Here is a 19613-nt window from a genome sequence, read left to right as displayed (position 1 = left end):
GAGGCACCAAGTGCCCGCCTGCGGACGAACTGCTACGTGTGTGGCGATGCCAGCCACATAGCCACAGCGTGCCCCATGCGCTACAAAAAGAAAGAAAACGTTGCTCCGTGTAAGGCGGAGCCTAAACGTGTCAACACGTGTTCCAGAGATTCGCATGATGTGTTACAGATAAGTGGTGTTGACTTACCTTTTATGTTTGATTCAGGATCAGAGTGTAGCCTCATGAAGCAAAGTCATTGTAATTTACTGGTTGGTGAGCAGTTTCATTAACAAGTTATTATAAAAGGTGTAGGATCTAATAACGTTACGTCAGTATTACAAAAATTAATGCCCAACTATAGTGCAAAACATGTCATTCGATGTTTTGTACCACGTTTTGCCAGACGAACACCTTAGTGAAAGCATTTTATTAGGTTAGAAAGCGATATTTTAGAATCAGGTTTGCCTGTGGACATTAGTAAAGACAAATTAACTTTTACAAGTTTTCTCATGAAAATTTGCGGGAAGGGCCTCGTAGCGTATCAGGCCTACTGGAAATTGCTGAAAATGACGATGACGTGACGGCGGTAGACATAGACAAAATGACATTGTTGATGAAACTGATCGCAATCATCCTAATCTATTAGTATGTGATAATAATAGTGACACTATATCTGTCAATAGTGATACATTGACTGCAAACTCTCGTGCCTCTGGTGCAGGCGACATTGAGGCTCACTTTGATTGATGTGGTATTCCCAATGTTAATTCAGCATAAGGTAAAGTGTGGTTCATTGCCAAAATCAGATTTGTGGTGGATGATGATCAACTTGTTAAAAAAAAGAAAAAAAAAGAACAAAAAAAAAAAAAAAAAAGAAAAAAAAAATAATAAAAAAATTGATTGTTTAAAAAAAAGAGAGAAAACAAAATAAATAAAAAAAAAGAAAAAAAAAATAGAAAAAAAAAACAAGAAAAAAAAAAAAGAAAAAAATGATGTCACTGAAGGGATTTCCGGTCCAGTGACTTGGCTAAAGGGATATCTATCCGGACTAGCCCAATCAGCTAAAGGGATTTCGATCCGGTCTAGCACTATCCGGTCCAGTTTTATACTGAAGGGATATAGTACCTACCTGAAGGGTCTAAATAGACCGGACCAGGCTTAGGTAATCTGAAGGGTTTTGAGAACCGGACCAGATTGTAATAACTATCATAAACTTTACCTTAAGTTTAAATGTTGTAACTGTCAGGATGAACGAACATGTTTTGTTGGCAGATCATCAATGAGCGCCCGAGGACGTGCGCGCGTCAGTATGGCCGTGACGGCGCCTAGTTTGGTTGCCATGGTTACGTTAAAAAATGGATTATTATGTCATGATTTCTGCCGGGAAAAGTGATAATTTGTAAAATTATTTAAGAAACGAATTAACTGTAATTTAGATTAAACTAAGTGAGGAAACCCAAAGTGATTTTTATTATATTAAAGAAAGTATGTCGGACACCCAGCCGATATATACAATATTAAGTTGTTTATGCCATTTCTAAAATATAATTTCTCCTGCAATTTTAGACTAATATTATCTCGGATTTCAGGCATTTTAATATGTAATGGGTACTCATGATAAGCGCTTTTAATTTAAGCCTACTTAAATTTAAAATATATTATTTTACAAGATTGGAGTAGCAAAGAAGCTTACAGTCCAGATTTTACAAACAAAGTCAAGGTATTACTTGCAGCTTTAATTTGATTTCATGCTTCCTTTTATCCCTTTTTCCTCATTATATATTATAGTCCACACCAAACTGCTAGTCTGCTCTGAAGTTGTTATGAGCAGGTGTAGTCATAGAATTTGCTATGGTGACGCACTTCATTTCTATATTCAGAGGACTAACAGTTTTATGCTGACTATACATTCTTACGCGTCCCTTTATACCTTTGTTATGCCATTTACATAAGATATTTCAGTCATGTATTTTTCATTTACATAGGTCATTTTGGTTATGTACTTTCTTCTGTATCTATACACTCTATCCTCTCAAGGTGTCATATATCTTTAACTACATCCAGAAGTTGTCTGGAAGAAATAGCTTAGTGATAAGACCACCTTTTTGTATACTGTCTTATGTTATTTTATATATTTCTTATATCTGGTGTACAAATAAAGAATATTTTGTTATTGTTATTTCTAAGTGTTTACTACGCATGGAGGTCTGCCACCAACTCAATATAGAACAAATTCTACTTGAAGGTGTATAGATGCATCACCTATAATGATTGTCTTATAAGTAAATCAGCTGGTATCTACAACTTCCACTAAAATATAAAATGGCTTTACACTAGAAATAGGTGAGGTTGTGGTAGACATCGTAGGGTATGGAGGTACCTAGTAGAACCAAACAGTCTCTCCCATCTATCATGACTGTCCCTACTGTCATCTTTGCATGCTAGCAACTTGTTCACTGATCTCGTTAAGCATCTGAGCGGACTTCTGGATATTCTCATACTGGTAACCAATGTGCACAGCAATTAACTGCATCTTCTTCAAGTTTTCTTCACTACTTTCTATCAGGTTCTCCGTGCAAGCCATATCACGAGCTGCTTTCATCAGGAGCTGAAAATAAATTGAATTTCAGTATTCATTACATTAATAAATTGTGATAAACTAGTGATTTGAAATTCGGCCTTTCATGATAAGAACTTTTAATTTTGGTTTTACTAAGTCTTGTGAGTATTAGGTTAATTTTTGTGACTATTACTTACTTTATCAGTGATAAAAAAGCACTCAGAATTTTCAGGCAAGTAGATTTCCGCACAAGGAAATTTCCTTACAATTTTTCAAATTTGTCAGCATGTTAGAACTTTAAATCATACTACTAAGACTATAGTTCTTATTATTATTAACACAAATAAATGTCAATAAGTACCTCATTCGATTTTGAACCCCGTTGTATCTGGCGAGAGAGCGAGGCTATGTTATTCATATTGACTTGCACGCGTTCCGCTAAGCGCTGCTTAGATTCAGCGAACAATGAGCGGGCGCTGCTCGAAGACGCCGATGTCATGGTGAAACCCCTTTTATTTTTTATTAACGGGAAAATCCACTTTGGAATTACAATTACCTGCAAATCTTGATCCGTTAAATTTTCATAACATGACAATATTGACATTGACATTTATGACAATTGACAAACATCAAATTTTTCATTTTTATAACACTAAAACACTTTGTCCCAGCATTAGTTACAAGCTTTTTTGCTTAATTTTATTATAAAAATAAAAAAAATAGTTTTACGGATTTTAAAAAATTACTTTCTTTTTTAAAAAGACTGAGATGACGATTTCAAGCATAAGATCAAATAATAACAAAATATTAATATAAAACACACATTTTATTTTATATTTGAATGAAAATATACGTTGTATAAAAATAATATCTCTATTTTTTAAATAATTTTTAAACAAATAATTATTATTTACTTACCATTACTTAATCAGTTATTTGCTTATCTGTCATGTCCCTGTAACTCTGTGCATTCTTAGATTTTTCAGTAGTCTGTGACTCTGTACTGAACTGACTTTTCGCTCGTCACGGAACTTTGTGTTGTAGGAAATTTCTGTACTTTAATTCAATTACTACGTCTTTTTTCGAAATGTGTTCTTTCAATAAGTGTTTTTACTCTTTCGCTATCAAATTTAATTTTCTATACCGGTCCCCAATACTCTAGAAGATGATTTTTAATTACGAGACTATTGTAGTTGATTAGATTGGTTTCCTTATTTACGTATACTGAGTGGGCAAGTTATTTTCTACGATGGATAAATGCGTGACATGTGAACATCTAAACAAGCTTGTTGACGTCCTCGGGCGGGAATTGTGGCAGTCGAAGGAGGTGAGTCTTAATTTTGATGATACCTAACCTCAACAACATTATAATATGTAATTAGCATTCTTTACTTGAGTCTTCATTATGCAACGCTGCACCCGGCGCGTTAGTTTTGAATTGCAAGCTGCAAACGTTTATGATATCCTGGTACATCTTTCCGATAAATTCTTTATTTACTCCTATAAGAATTACACTTTAACAGTTCACAGTCTCTAAATAAACAACTTATTACAAATTAAACATTATAAATAGTATTTAACATTTGAACTAAGTAAATATGTAACATTCATGTTTTAAATAAGTATGCAATACCCTTTTATGTAAGTGTCCATGATGCAACACAAATGGTAAATAAAGCAGTCAGTTTGCTGTATTGTCTGAACACAGCATTTGTTACTTTGTTTTTTTAATAGAAATTGCGAGTGAATATACAATCCTTATGCCAGTACTATCAAATCAAATCAAATCAAATCAAATTTTTTTATTCAAAATAGGTTCTTTACAGATCACTTTTTGAATGTCAAAGCAACTACCACCACTTCACAAGGTGTTTCGTTATGGAGAAGAAGCGGCGAAAGAAACTCCATAACACACATCTTTTAAAAAAAATGTTTTTGACAATGTTAACTTAACGTAATGGTACATGTGGAGCTGGAGCTAATTCAGACCACACCGTTTTGTCAGTCAAATAATCACTTACTTTATAGTACGCTTTTTTACATAGCGTTAGTTTAACATCATCACATAATGTTGCCGATGAACATCTGTAACCAACTCCAGATCGGATTAGAGTACTGTCTGAAATCGCCACATATTCATTGCTAGTGGTGCATGCATCAACCATACATTTCTTGCATGCCAAAACAGTTTTTGCTTTACACACAGATTATATCGGACTAGTAGCGAGTGATACGAAAAGGGGCTTCAAAGCATAGGAAAGCATCATGCCATTTGCCATCACAACATACAAGTCTCTCTTACAACTACAGCATGTCAATACATGTTATACATCATATTATTAAAACAATTCTATAGTGCACCTATAGCAAAGCAACAGGTAAAGCAGACATCAACCCATTATTGTCCTACTCGTAGGCAACCTAGAGAGATTTCATCTCTGAGTGAGAGATATTTAAACTACAACCCACCTCACTAACCAATTGTGGATTGGTACACATCACACATCTTTAAGAATTATTTTTTAAATACTCCAGTGTTACCCACAATGGTTCCCTTAATATGTTTCGTAATTTTTTATTCTAATGTGTTTTATTATGTACTTTGCCGAATAAATTATTTATCTTTCTGTCTTACATATATGTACATAACTTTGAAAGTAAGAGATATGCTCTACATATGCTATGCTCGGATTAGTACCTAGGACCACCTGATTGAGACGTTTACTTTCAACCACTGTGCTGACACTGTTAAAACCAAAATGATCTCAACCAAGTTCCATTACTTATCGAATTACACCAACATGTATGTACGAAAAACCAATACTATGATACATTGGACAAATTTATTTCTCATCAACCAATTTTTAAGAATGAAATACATATTCTTCATACTTCTCAAAATCAACCTTATAACTATAGGAACAACATTCACAATGTTGGATACAAAATTTGCTAAGTCATAATCAATCCGCTGTCACACTTATCTGTAACCACCTGTATGCTATAAAAAGTTTAACTTATGATGTAAGTAATATAATATAGTTGAAAATTACATTATAATAGTGAAGTTAATGTATTAAACTTGATTTTGCAAGTCTAGAATAAAAATGATGACTTGCATCTTTGCTTGGTAATAAAATAAATAATGATAGCCTAGTGGTTAAGAAACGCGGCCTCTCGATCGAGGGGTCCGTGGTTCAAATCCCAGGCACGCACCTCTGATTATCAAATTTATGTGTGTATTAGAATTTAATTATCACTTGCTTAAACGGTGAAGGAAAACATCGTGAGGAAACCTGCATATCTGAGAGATTTATAAAAAAAAAAAATCTTAAAGGTATGTGAAGTCTACCAATACTCACTTGGCCAGCGCGGTGGACTATGGCCTAATCCTTCTCATTCTGAGAGGAGACCCGTGCCCAGCAGTGGGACAGTAATGGGTTGATGACGAAAATAAATAAAACATTTACATATATTTTATTTGTTATTATTTTTATTGTATCCCTTCCATTGTTATTATTGTCTTTTGTATGTTGTAACTTGTATAGCATATAAAATAAATGGTTTCTTTCTTTCTTTCTTTATATGGTACTTCTGATCAATCTTTATGCTAACAATGATAATATAAGGACTATAATAGATATCAGAATATTCCCTATCATTATAATCAAAGCTTCTATTGACAATATGCAAATGGGCATAAGGTGGCTCATAATTCTATATCATTTTGAACTGTATATACAGGGTGTCCCGTAAGTACCACGACAAACTTGGGGAGAACATAGGTTAGGGTCTGACCTCTCAGAGAAAAAAAATTACCTTAACAAAAAGTGTCACTGTTTTTGTACTATTGATCGTTTTATATATTTTTTTTAATTCAGCCCCCTTCTTTCATTAACTGTGTGTTCAGATTTGATGCAGTGTTTATTTTTTCTGTTAAATACTATCAGATATTGGTTTACCATATTGAAATGTAAATTGGTTAAATGATATAAAGCAACCATGAAAAGAATAAGGCAATTCTTAGACTTTATTTTTTTTTCTATTTTTTCCTCAACTTTGATTATTTGCAATGGAAAAAAAATGCATATAAGTGCACATTGCCCAAAAAAATATGTCTAGTTAATAGAGATTCCAAAAAGGTACACTTACTATTTAAAGTTGAAAAAAAAGTTAAGGCTGTTTTTGCATGAAAGGGACTGAAACCAACTAAAACGTAATGATCGAGTTTTAAATCACGCTTGCTACCAACTCAAAGCAAGTGAAACAGTACAAAGTTGCAATATTGACTAATTAGAAACTTAAAAATATCCTTCTTCAGTTATAAAAAAACCTATATAAGTAACTAACTAGCAAACAAAGTAATACAATTTTTCAAGGTTATTTTAATCTGGTTGGGACAAAATCCCAGTAAAAATTTTGAAACTCGCCAGACATATTTTAGTCCCAGTCATCACACATATTATTAACATATGTTTTCGTGAAGGGACTTTTCCATCAACATTTAAAACCGCCGTAATTACACCTATCCACAAAGGTGGAGATAGAGACAATGTCTATAATTATCGTCCTATTTCTGTCCTGACGTCACTTTCAAAAGTTATGGAGAAAATTATGAACAACCGTCTTCTAAACTATCTTGAAAAGAATAATCTCCTGTCAAACAAGCAGTATGGATTTAGATCAGGTAAATCGACTCAACAAGCGGTTACTGACCTAACGGAATGTATTGTTAGGCATCTAGACAGGAAACAAAAGTGTTTAGCAATATTTTTGGATCTAGAGAAAGCATTTAACACCGTCTCTATCTCTCACCTTCTCAATAAAATGGAAATGGTGGGAATTCGTGGAATAGTTTTACAGCTATTCAAAAATTATTTGACAAATAGAACGCAAAGAACTAAGATAGGGATGTACACTAGCAGTGACTTAACAATAAATTGTGGTGTACCGCAAGGAAGTGTTCTCGGTCCTAGTCTCTTTCTCGTTTACATAAATAGCCTTTGTAATTTACAGCTAAAAAATTGTAATGTTTTCACATATGCAGATGACACTGCGCTAGTGTTTCATGGAAGTACTTGGGAAGAAACTCGGACCGTAGCTGAAATAGGATTGCATGAAACAATTACTTGGCTGCGCCATAACATGCTTTCACTAAACTTCAAAAAAACAAAATATGTCACATTTTTAATGAGACATAATAATGTTACCACTAGTGAAGACTTTTGTTTGAGAGCTCATACCTGTTATAATTTACCAAGTGCCCCATGCCAATGTTATGAATTAATAAAAACCAATATAGTAAAATACCTTGGCGTTACACTAGACCAAACGCTTACCTGGAAACCACAAATAGAAACTCTTGCCACTAGGTTAAGGCGTCTTATCTTCATATTTAAAACGTTACGACATATCGCTGACTTAACGCTCTTGAAAACCATATATTACGCGCTTGTTCAATCAATTATCACTTATTGTAATATTGCTTGGGGTGGCGCCGGTAAGATGTATTTATTAAAACTAGAGAGAGCACAGAGAGCCTTACTCAAGGTCATGATTAATAAACCCTTTACCTTTGCCACTAATACTTTATACGAGACTTGCGGTGTCTTATCAATCAGGAAACTTTTCGTGAAACACATTGTATTAAACCAACATAGTAAGATTCCATATGACCCAGCTAATGCAATTTCATTACGTAGAACTTATAAAGTATGTGAGCTACAAATAGTTAACTCTGCATTTGCAAAAAGATTTCAGCATTTTATTGGTCCTTTTTTATATAATAAACTGAATAAAATACTATCTATTTATAGCCTTAACCACATGAACTGCAAAATAAAATTATGTAAATGGCTTCACAATCAGAGTTATGATAAAATCGAAAAATTATTTGACATCGTAAAATAAAAAATGCAAATATACTAATTACAAAATATAGGAAGGATAATACAAGTACTTATAGATAACTGGAGCCCGCCCGCCTTTTCGCATCGGTAGTACAGCATATACCGTGTTAATGTTATACTCATTCTAACTTCTACGCTATACAGCCATTTAATGTACGTACATTATACATTAAATGCCTTAAACTATTATTATTATTTTATTTTTAAGTCTTTGATAAGGGTATGTCGTTGTGTATATCAAACTCATTTAAATATAAAGTTTTTTCTCCTATAAAATAATTATTGTGGAGCGTACAATAAATATTAATGTACGCCATGTAGGACTCTTTTGGAGATCTCTTTAAGAGATATATTCCCGTCATACGCAGTTTCCATATGAGACCATTTGTTTAACGTGGCAAACGCAAATAAAGATCCCAGTCAGCATAATATTAAAATTTATTGTTCGAAATGTATGGAAGGATTTATTGTCTAAGATACAGGCACGGCCTAGTTTAGATAATAAGGAATACTATCATTTTTGAAATAAAAAAAAATAAATATTAACAAATTATTTCTATGTACAAAATAAATAATGTTGGTTGATGGTTCAAGTCTATAGTTTAAGTAGTAGCAAGTACAGGTCGCACAGAAATTTTAGAATTACCTTCATTCACAATTATTTTCTGCGATGGAATTAATTTGCCTGAGGATTTTTCTCAATTATTCTTACTTACCTCTTGTACCGTGATTGTATCATTTAGTTATTGCAGCAGGAATTATCAATAGAAATAGGTACATATCAACACATTATTTACACTGTGTAACTGAGTTTTGTGCGTTTAAAATTGTTTGCTCTTTAAATAGCTCTAGTGATTTTATCATATAAGTGTTTTGAGGTGTGTGATTTCTGTTATTCTACATATGATATAACCTTTATATATGTCAATAAGCTATTACAAATATTGTTGTATTGCTGACCGAAACGTACGAATTGTTTGCGAAATCATTGTTGTAGTATATTTCCTATATATTATCACTATTGTTTAAAAATAAATTCCATTTTTTTAACACTTAGCGATAAAGTTACGTAGGTAATAAAACATAATTATATCTGATAACCTGCTGAGATACATATATACGTATACCATACTATCATTTCCTCTGGCATAATATGATTATGAATAATTTTAGTAAGACTGTATACCTACTTGAACTGTATTTTTGTGTATCTTGTTAAACTGTGTATTTATTTTTTATAAACAAATAAACAAATAAAAACAAAAAAAACAATCTACTTTTGATTGTAGTGTTGAAGTGAAACTTCATGTGTATGTAATTTTGAATGACAAAGCCAGAATTTGGTATCTTGGCACTGATCTGATGATGGAGCCATGATGCTTTCAGATCTTTGAATAGTCTGTAAACATAATATAGATTATAAATATTTTATTTTTGTTGCAGACGTTGACATGCGTAGACTGCGGCTGCCCAGGACCGAACCTCTGGATCTGCCTACAACCTGACTGCCACCATATTGGATGCTCTGAAGTTAAAAATGACCATAGCACAATTCACCAAAGAGTAAGGAATTCTATCTATTAATGAACAATAGATGTTTATTGTTAAAATAAGAATAAGTAAGACATTTATGTAAGGCGTTCCAACCTCTAGCGGACTAATGCAGCTCGCCCCGGGCCCCCGGTCCCGGGGCTCCTGGGGGCTCCCAAACACAGTTGCTATATTAGCTGTGAAAATTGGAGGGCCTTCAATCAACATTCCACCCCAGGCCTGCGACGACCGGAATGGGTAGCAACCGAGCTTTACTTCTATCTGAGGTTGATTTTATAGATATTCATGGGCAAGCATTGCCAATTATCATAAAGTGATGGTAAGTGCCGCCCATGGACATATTATGTAATCAACCCCAGATATGATTAGAGTCCTACCTGAATTCGGCCACAGATAAGTTGCTACCCCCTGAGAACTTGTAAGTATGTTTCCCATACCAGACCCTTCAAACCACAACACAGCATTTAACATTGCTGTTATTAGGCAGCACCACCGCCAGACCTATTTGGTCTGGCGGTGGTGCCGCCGGAGTCGAACCACTGAGAGTTCTACCACCTTTTTATACATAATACATAACATTAATAATTTGCCTTTGTTTATTTAGTAAACACAATATATTACGTTTTAACCAAATGCAGTATATTTAAATTAAGAATCTCATACATATTAAAATGTATAACTTTTATAAAGGTCACTTTTGTTATTACGGAATACATAATGTGTATAATATACACAAAGTAATATTTACGGAAACTTAATGAAATATACTATACTACATATTCTTATTTTTAAGTATTTTGATACTTTACATATTGATGTTATGTAGAGACAAAGTCCGACGATTGAAAAATAATTAACTGAAGAAGAAAACTATGTATGCCTGTCACTCCCACAATTTAAAAGAATCGAACGATTGAGTTCAAGGTGGTAGAACCCTTTGTGGTGCGACTCCGGCGGCACCACCGCCGCACCTATTTCTGCCTCATAACAGCAGTGTTAAACGCTACTGTGTTCTGATTTGAAAGTTGTGGTAAGGGAGAAATACTTTTCCGAGGCATTCCAGCTTAGACCTCCGGGGTAGCGGCGCATCTGAGGCCGACCTCAGGTAGGAATTTCTAATCTTATCTGTGGTTGATTACAGATGTCTATGGGCGGCATTAGCCATATACCATCAGGTGAACTGTATGCTCGTCTGCTACTCCTATATTATAAAAAAAAAACACCTCATATGTGAATATTCGTCAAACCGTTTGAGCTATACGCTGTTTGTCCACCAACCACCGACACCGAGCCGATACCGATAATTAAGACGGCGCCGAAGTAGCGTACATACATTTACTATAGAAGCTTGTCCACCGAGCTTCCATCACCCGATCACCGTCATCCCATAGTAAATGTATGTGTACGCTACTTCGGCGCCGTGATTATTTATCGGTATCGGCTCGGTGACGGTGCAGTGGACAAACAGCGATAGGGTGTCCCAAAGAGTAAGACATACATACATAAACACAAACCTCGAGATACATCATAAGAAAAACTTGACTCTCCGCAGTGAAAAACAATAGAAGTTCTCTATTGATACGAGTATCGATTTAGCTTCATATTAATATATTCCCTAGTCATTGTGTAACATTTCAAAGTTCAAGAGACGAATACAAATCAACTCCACATGTTTAATGTAAGCTAATAAAATGTGTGACAAACACTATTTATATGTATGCTAACCAATTGAAACAAGTTAATTTTTATTTTTACTACGCTTTTATTAGCTTGACCTGTATGTATGTATGTAACGGAATCATTGAACTCGATTTTTATTTAAATCGAACTCAATTTAGTTCAAATTTTCCACAATCATCAAGATCCGATGACAATATACGTTTTTAAACATTTTGATCCATTATCCTTTAGGGTCATCAGGAGTAAAGAGTATCGAGGTGATATTCGAGGTAGGTGGCGCTGCGGCGATGTAGTGCGGACCAAATCATAACTAATTAGTCAAGGCATTCTGTTATCTAAATATATATAACTCAAGGGTGATTGACTGACATAGTGATCTATCAACGCACAGCCCAAACCACTGGACGGATCGAGCTGAAATTTCGCATGCAGGTAAATGTTATGACGTAGGCATCTGCTAAGAATAGGATTTTGGTCAATTCTACCCCCACGGGGATAAAATAGGGGATGAAAATATTACTTAATATAATTTTCCGAAGCGTTCCAGCTTACGCTGTTTGTCCACCAACCACCGATACCGAGCCGATACCGATAATTAATGACGGCGAAGTAGCGTACATTCTTCGGCGCCGTGATTAATTATCGGTATCAGCTCGGTGACGGTGCAGTGGACAAACAGCGTTAGTCCTCAAGGGCAGCGGCGCATCTGTAGTACCGACCTCAGGTAGGAATATCTAATCCTATGAGGTATATTACAGATGTCAATGGGCGGCAGTAGCCACTTATCGTCAGGTGGACTGTATGCTCGTCTGCTACTCCTATATTATAAAAAAATATATGTATATTCATAGATGATTACATTAGAGAAGGCTCCTATGCTATTTGGCGTGGATTATATTCGTCCAATGACCTTACAAGTGTTGAACAGTTTATTTCCTACTTCCATTTTTAAACCACCTTTGACATTACTGCAGTTGATAATATAGATTCACTCAAGCTGTTTACCTTCGCCGTTACACTGATAAATTATAGCTAACGTGCACGTGACTTGAAATAAAATAACTGGCCAAGTGCGAGACGAACTCGCACTAAGGGTTCCCTACCACCGAAATTTCATTTGTTTATTTTTTATTTTTAGTATTTGTATTGAGAAAATTTGAACTGTCTATCTATTACAGTTCAATACATAAATCGAAAACGCCGAAAAATAGCGAATTCTTTTATGGCGACCCCCGTATATTTTGAAGCTATTTTTATTTTTAGTATTTGTTGTTATATCGGCCATCGTTATACGTACCTACTCTGTTAAAAAATCAAGTGACTATCTATTACGGTTCAGGAGATAGAGCCCAGTTATAGACGGACAGACAGTGGAGGCTGAGTAATTGGGTTCCGTTTTAACACCTTTGGGTACGGAACCCTAAGAAATTGCCTCAGATTCGCATCAGCGTAAGACCGAAGGTCCTTTACTTAATAGTCGCAGCGAACACCATACTAGAATGATTATGTATAGTATTATTATACATTAGAAACAGTAATTAATTACCATTTATTATCGTTATTATTAATCATTAAATATGAAGGTGGTAGAACACTATGGTTCTACACTGGAGACACCATAGTGTTCTACCTATTTTTGCCTTATTTATTTATTTATCATTAGGTTACACCAACAAACTGAACACTTATACATTGTCTAGACATATCACATTGAACTACATTCTGAAACAACTACGTACTTAACATTAAATAAAATGATTGACAATTAAAAAAGCAATATAGAATACGATAGGAACAATAATAATAAACTTAGTTATAACAGCGGTATTAAACGCTGCTGTTTAGTAGGATGTGCTAAGGGGGGCATACTTATACAAGGCGTTCCAATTTAGTCATAGAGGTAATAACGCAACGCGTGGCCTGTATCCGGTAGGGCTCTAATCTTATGTGGAGTTCACAGATACCATGGCAGGCAATGTCAACTTCCCATCATGTAGACTGCACACTCATTTGCTTCACCTATATTTTAAAAACTAGATGACCCGAACTTTTACCGAACCCAAACTTTGAACCCAAACTTTGTACCGCCTGAAAATCTATTTATTAGATATATTTCATATAAAATAGCTTATGTTACTCGTGGATAATGTAGCTTTCGTATTGTGAAAGAATTTTTAAAATCGGTCCAGTAATTTTTGAGCCTATTCATTACAACCAAACAAACAAAATATTAGTATAGATTAACACACACTAAGCCTTCCGGCCTGCGAGTACCCATCGAAACTAGTGAAGTCCGCGTAAAACTGCTAGTCCGCACTGAAAATAGAAATGAATCGCGTCGACATAGTAAATTGTATGACTAAACCTGCTCGCAACAACTTCAGAGCGGACTAGCAGTTTGGTGATAACTATACCTACCTACTCAATAATAAGTAAACGAACATAATTATAATCGTATATCATGAAATATAAAAATATCAAATACAAGCCGTCGACATGAAAACAAACTTAATTTTATAAAACATTTTAATTACTTTTTAAGTACATTATCATTGTTATTTTATAGTGTACTCGTAGATAATATATTTTATGCTCATGTTACTTAATTACTTTAATACTTTTTTTTTAAATATTATGTTAATAAGAGTCTGTTTAATTGCTGGTGAGTAGCAGTATAATGAAAAGAATGAAAGTAGACGTATAATATATATAAATTTAAAGAATAAGATGTCGTAGAATGCATTGTCAGAGAAAATAAATACTGAAGCTATTCTTGAATAACTTATACATGCATGTAAAAGCAGTGATAGCCTAGTGGTTAAGAGACTCGGCCTCTTGATCGATGGTCCTAGGTTAAAATCCCACGCATACCTTAATATTAATTTAACCTTAAGAAAACCCTATACAGGGTGAATTTTTCAAACGGGCCTTTAGGGCCAAATCCGAAACTATAAGCATTAGCGAAAAATGCTGAAAGGAGGAGGAGGAGGAGGAGGCCGATTTTGATAAAAAGTGTGTGTGTGTCAGCTACGACGCACGATTGGAGTTTACTCCTTACGAATGATAATTATGATATATATCGAATAGAAAAAAGGGTAGGTAAATGAACGCATCTGCTAAAATGATAAGAGAAACAAACATATATCTGTAATTATTCGGATTATTTATATTACTTCAATAATGCGTATTACATAAAGTATGTTACAAAATAATATAAAATAGCGCCATCTAGTGGCAAGTTTTATAAATTGTAAGTTTGCAAGTTTATCAATCTATGTATTTTGGTTCCAAATATTATAATGGTAACTTAATATAATTGTTTATATTAAAGTAAATTTTAATATAATATAATTATTTATATTTAAAACAATGTTAAACGTTTTATAACTTAAATCTTAATAATTATAATTTCTTTGCCATCTATAAAATATCCTTGTTGCAATTTACGGATGAAATTTATAGAGACTCAATAAACATCTTATTATATGTAATTTGGATTGTTTCTGAATGTTTTATAATTCTAGAATTCATTTAAAACGTATTGCTAATTTTATATAACTTATTTTGAACATAATTCATTAGCAATAATTCTGTAATAAATATTAAATAATACTGTTTTGATTTTGCCCGTTTATCGTTGATAGATGGTGCTGATCAATAATGCATCCATTTTTATAAGTTAAATTAATATATCAGTAACTTACAAAAGCCTCTTTATGTTAAAAACTTATTTTGCTAATATTATATCTTATTCAATTGCTTACTGATTTTATATGTTACTCTTCTTTAAAAACGTTCATAAAAGATTGTTAATCATATTATGGCGCCAATGTTCATATTTTTCACAGTGTTTATAAATGATCAAACCTATAACTTAATTTATGCAAAAATGTAAACAAATTAGTTAATGACGTTTTAATGTTTTATATATTGCTAATTATTTTTATTGTAATAATTACTTTCATATGGGATTTGAACTTACTGTATTTTAAATTAATAAAAGCACTCTTGATTCATATTTTGGTTACCGTTACGCCTCAACTTTTCGTGTTACACTTGATTTTACTCCTCATAAAATTTCCGTACCGGGCCTTATAACTCAAATCGTTTCTTAAGGAGTAAACTCCAAAAACTAAAACTGCATCATTACTTTTTACCCGACTGCCAAGGAAGGGTTATGTTTTTCGCGCGTATCTTGTATGTTTGTCTTTCTTTATTTGATCCGATCTAACAAACAGCTGGATGAATTTCAACAGTTAAGGTGTCATTATATTTGTCTCAATGACCCGAGTGTCCTTAGATAGGTGTTAGTAAAAAAAAAATCAAAATGGCGGATTCTTGGCGCGAAATAGTAACAAATTTAAAAAAAAAAGTTAACCGAACATATCGAGTAGGGTATCAAATGAAAGGAAATTAAACGGAGATTATAAAAACATATTTGTATATATATAAAACAGCAAGGTGACTGACTGACTGACTAACTAAATGACTTTTTCATTTTTCAGAAATCAACGTACAGCCTAAACCAAGAACCTTACAGTTCTGAAATTTTGCACATAGGTTCTCTATATAGCGTGAATAAGTACTAAGAAAGGCCTTTTGGAAATTCTACCCTTAAGAGGGTAAAATAGGGAAAAACTGTTTTTTTGAAATCCTTTAATTTTGAAGCAACTTCTATAAAATTTTGTATTTGGCTTTCTGGATAGGAACAAGGACACACTTATTTATCCTCCTCCGAAAAATCAACCCCGTAGAGGGTTAAATAAGGGTTAAAAGTTCATTTGAACAACCGTCAATTTTGAAACAAACACTATGAAATTTTGTATCAAGCTTTTTGTATAAAAATAATGAAATTGTACCTCTAACGAGGTAAAATAATGACCGAAACTTTGAATTACTGAAGTTATATATTTTATAGACCTTAAATGGTGAATTTTTCTCGCGAAATAGTAACACGTTTTAAAAAAAATAACCAAACCTATCGAGTAGGGTGTCAAAATAAAGGAAATTGAGAGAAGATTACACATACATTATATAATATATCTTATATATAAAATTCTCGTGTTAGTTACCGTACTCCTCCAAAACGGCTTCACCGATTTTCACCAAATTTTATGTACATATTCAGTAGGTCTGAGAATCGGCCACTATCTATTTTTTTACCCCTAAGTGATAAGGGTTGTTCGCCCTTAACATTTTTTTATTTATATGGCAACACAACGTATGCCTGGTCAGCTAGTACATATATACACATCGAGATGACTGTCTGACTAAATGAGTGAGTTGCTGTGCCAGAGATCAACGCAAAGGGAAACCGCTGAACTTAAGCGTGCTGGAATTTTACACATAGGTTCTTTATATAGCGTAAATGAGCACTACGAGGATAAAATAGGTTAATATTGTTAGAACATGTTTTGTTTTTGAAGCAGACACCTACTATGAATCTTTGTATTGGCTTTCTGGATAAAAATAATGAAATACTTATTTCACTGCTTTTGGAAATTCTACTTCAGCCTTTGTGGTGCAGTCGGGTTTTTGGTTTTTTAAATTAATTACTTGTTTAAAATAACTTTTTCCCTAGCCGGGAATCGAACGAGTTCATTTTGAAAAAAAAATACACCCTCTATATTATTCCACTATCTGATAGTGTTGCTTATAAGGATCAAATGATGGGAAGTAATGTTATGTGATAAATTAGTGGAATCAAAGTTATGTGAAGTCTTCCAATACGCACTTGTCCAGCGCGGTGGACTATACTTCTCATTTTGACAGAAGACCCGTGCCCAGCAGTGAGACTATAATGGGTTGATGATGATGATGATGATAAATGTAATGTTTTTTCTTTTCGCAGACTTACCCCCACCACTGTGTTCATATGAACTTATCTACGGAGAGGATATGGTGTTATTTGTGCGAGAAAGAGGTCCACGCCAGAGCTGCCATGTCGCAGGGGAGGGTAAGTTTCATCCCCTATTTACATCCTTAGAGGATGGACGAAATTTCAGTCACACTTCTTGCTGGGGTTGGTAAAACTTTTTCTGGTAAGTTAGCGCCAACTCTGCGGCAATTTGTGACAGCAGTGCCAAGTACGTGTAGTAAGAGAGAGACATTTATAGAAGACATTCCTCAACTTAGTCCTCAGGGGCAATAACCTATCAGTGGCTGACCTCAAGTATTACTCAGGGTTTCTGACCCCAGAGATATTTTGTTATGTTGAATGAACAAGAGTATTGATATCAAACATATTTTTAATACTTCTTTGAATATTCTACCACCCAATCCAGATGTAGTTCCATAATAAACATATTCTTGCCCTTAAACAACAGTATTAAATGCAACAATGTTCTGATTTAAAAAGAGATGTAAGGGGGATATACTCAAATGAGGCATTCCGACACTTCCAACTTAGTCGTCATTAATGGCCACGACATGTGACCTACCTCCTATCAATCTGAGATTGATTATAGATGTCCAATTGTTCTTATCAGGTCACTTATCAAGCAGACAGCATCCACGTACACTACCTTGGAAAGTTGAATGGAGCCTGGAGGCCCCCAGTGCAAAAAGTTGATTTGATTTTACAAAACTACAAATGTGTCATAGATTTATAAGTCCCCCCCCTAAGTCCGCTAGAGTCTCGTATGCTTCTATTGTATAACAATCGGTTCCAGATGAGTCCAGACTCGACGTCCCTGGACGGCACGTCACCCAGCGCGTGCCTCGGCTCGCCGGGGATCAGCGTGGCGGACGATGAGGAGTTGGATCCGGATGAAATGGATTACGATGATGAGACGCGGCCGAGGGGTAAGGAAACATACTCATACTACTTGACCCGTTTATACAATTTTTTAAATCCCCTAAAGGTGGGCTAGTAGTGGAACATGAAGAATAAATAGGATACGGAGGGTTTCGTACCACTAGTAGTTTGTTGTATGGGGACCTGTGCTTATTTTAAAGTTATTTTTTTATTTTTAGTTTTTTTTTTGTAGCAGACGAGCATGCAGTCCACCTGATGGTAAGTGTTTACTGCCACCCATGGACATCTGTAATCAACCCCAGATATGATTAGATATTCCTACCTGAGGTCGGCCACAGATGCGCCGCTACCCCTGAGGACTAAGCTGGAATGTCTCGGAAAAGTCTGTCTCCCTTACCACACCCCAAAACGGAACACAGCAGCGTCTAACACTGCTGTTATTTGGTAGAAATAGGTGTAGCGGTGGTGCCGCCGGAGTCGAACCACAAAGGGTTCTGCCACCGTAATCATTAATAAGTATTAGCAATAATAAGTGGAGTTTTCTATAGACTTCCTCTAATTGCAGGGGACGTCGAGATTGAATAATAGTCGAACATGCAGAATGTATTTTTGTTAACAACAATGGGTGTTCCCCCAGGGCTGGTGGGCCTGCAGAACATGGGCAACACGTGCTACATGAACGCGGCGCTGCAGGCGCTCAGCAACACGCAGCCGCTCACGTCGTACTTCCTCGAGTGCGCCGCCGCCGTCGCCGTGCTCGCCGGGGACAAGAAGCCGGGACTCAGTCGGTACGTCGCTGTCTATGCACCGCCCCCTCACATACAACCTATCATATACACAAATACATAACTCCTCCTGCCCCCACCTACGCACCAGTTGCAGATTAAAGTCATCGGAGGCCCGGGGCGGAAAGTTAAATGAAGGCCTTCAATGTCAAAAGTTTATTTGATTTTACAAAATTACTGAATATTCTACATTCCAGCGACTTTTTTTTCGCTAATTCACATTTCACAGATTGTTTTGTTTAGACGGAGCTTTTTTTAGCTAGTTAGCAACTATGTTTGTGGGCCCCCCGGGGCGGACCGCCCCTACCGCCACCACTTGTCCGCTTGAACTTCACACATCACATTTACACTCCATGAATTATATGAAGCTCACACAAAGTCCAGATTAACA

The 19613-nt window shown here is 34.9% G+C and overlaps 2 protein-coding genes across 3 annotated transcripts in view; one reads left to right on the top strand and one right to left on the bottom strand.

Annotated features, from left to right (window-relative positions):
* Positions 1 to 2282: 2282 nt before the first annotated feature.
* BORCS7 (BLOC-1 related complex subunit 7) lies at positions 2283 to 3150 on the bottom strand. Its single transcript, XM_073091972.1, has 2 exons — positions 2902 to 3150; positions 2283 to 2588 (listed from the first exon to the last, which is right to left on the bottom strand). Exons 1-2 carry the CDS (start codon positions 3148 to 3150, stop codon positions 2409 to 2411), a joined length of 429 nt encoding a protein of 142 aa, XP_072948073.1. The 3' UTR covers positions 2283 to 2408.
* Positions 3151 to 3518: 368 nt separating this feature from the next.
* Usp20-33 (Ubiquitin specific protease 20/33) overlaps positions 3519 to 19613 on the top strand; it is a 32734-nt gene continuing 16639 nt past the window's right edge. For both annotated transcript variants that reach the window (XM_073092301.1, XM_073092300.1), the window contains exons 1-5: positions 3519 to 3867; positions 9893 to 10012; positions 17532 to 17636; positions 18352 to 18484; positions 19075 to 19225. In XM_073092301.1, the coding sequence (XP_072948402.1) occupies positions 3790 to 3867; positions 9893 to 10012; positions 17532 to 17636; positions 18352 to 18484; positions 19075 to 19225 (587 nt within the window). In that variant the 5' untranslated portion in view covers positions 3519 to 3789. The remainder of the gene's footprint in view (positions 3868 to 9892; positions 10013 to 17531; positions 17637 to 18351; positions 18485 to 19074; positions 19226 to 19613) is intronic.

Source organism: Epargyreus clarus, unplaced genomic scaffold (assembly GCF_041222505.1).
Source record: "Epargyreus clarus isolate Ecla_fem2 unplaced genomic scaffold, WU_Ecla_fem_2.2 ptg000035l, whole genome shotgun sequence".
NCBI lineage: Eukaryota > Metazoa > Arthropoda > Insecta > Lepidoptera > Hesperiidae > Epargyreus > Epargyreus clarus.
Note: the sequence above shows the minus strand (reverse complement) of the source record. Positions and strands in the feature narration are given on the sequence as shown.

Coding starts and splice junctions, on each gene's coding strand:
- BORCS7 (XM_073091972.1), bottom strand. CDS start 3,150: ATGTCAATGTCAATATTGTCATGTTATGAAAATTTAACGGATCAAGAT. Junction 2,589..2,901: donor GGGGTTCAAAATCGAATGAG/GTACTTATTGAC, acceptor ATTTATTTTCAG/CTCCTGATGAAAGCAGCTCG.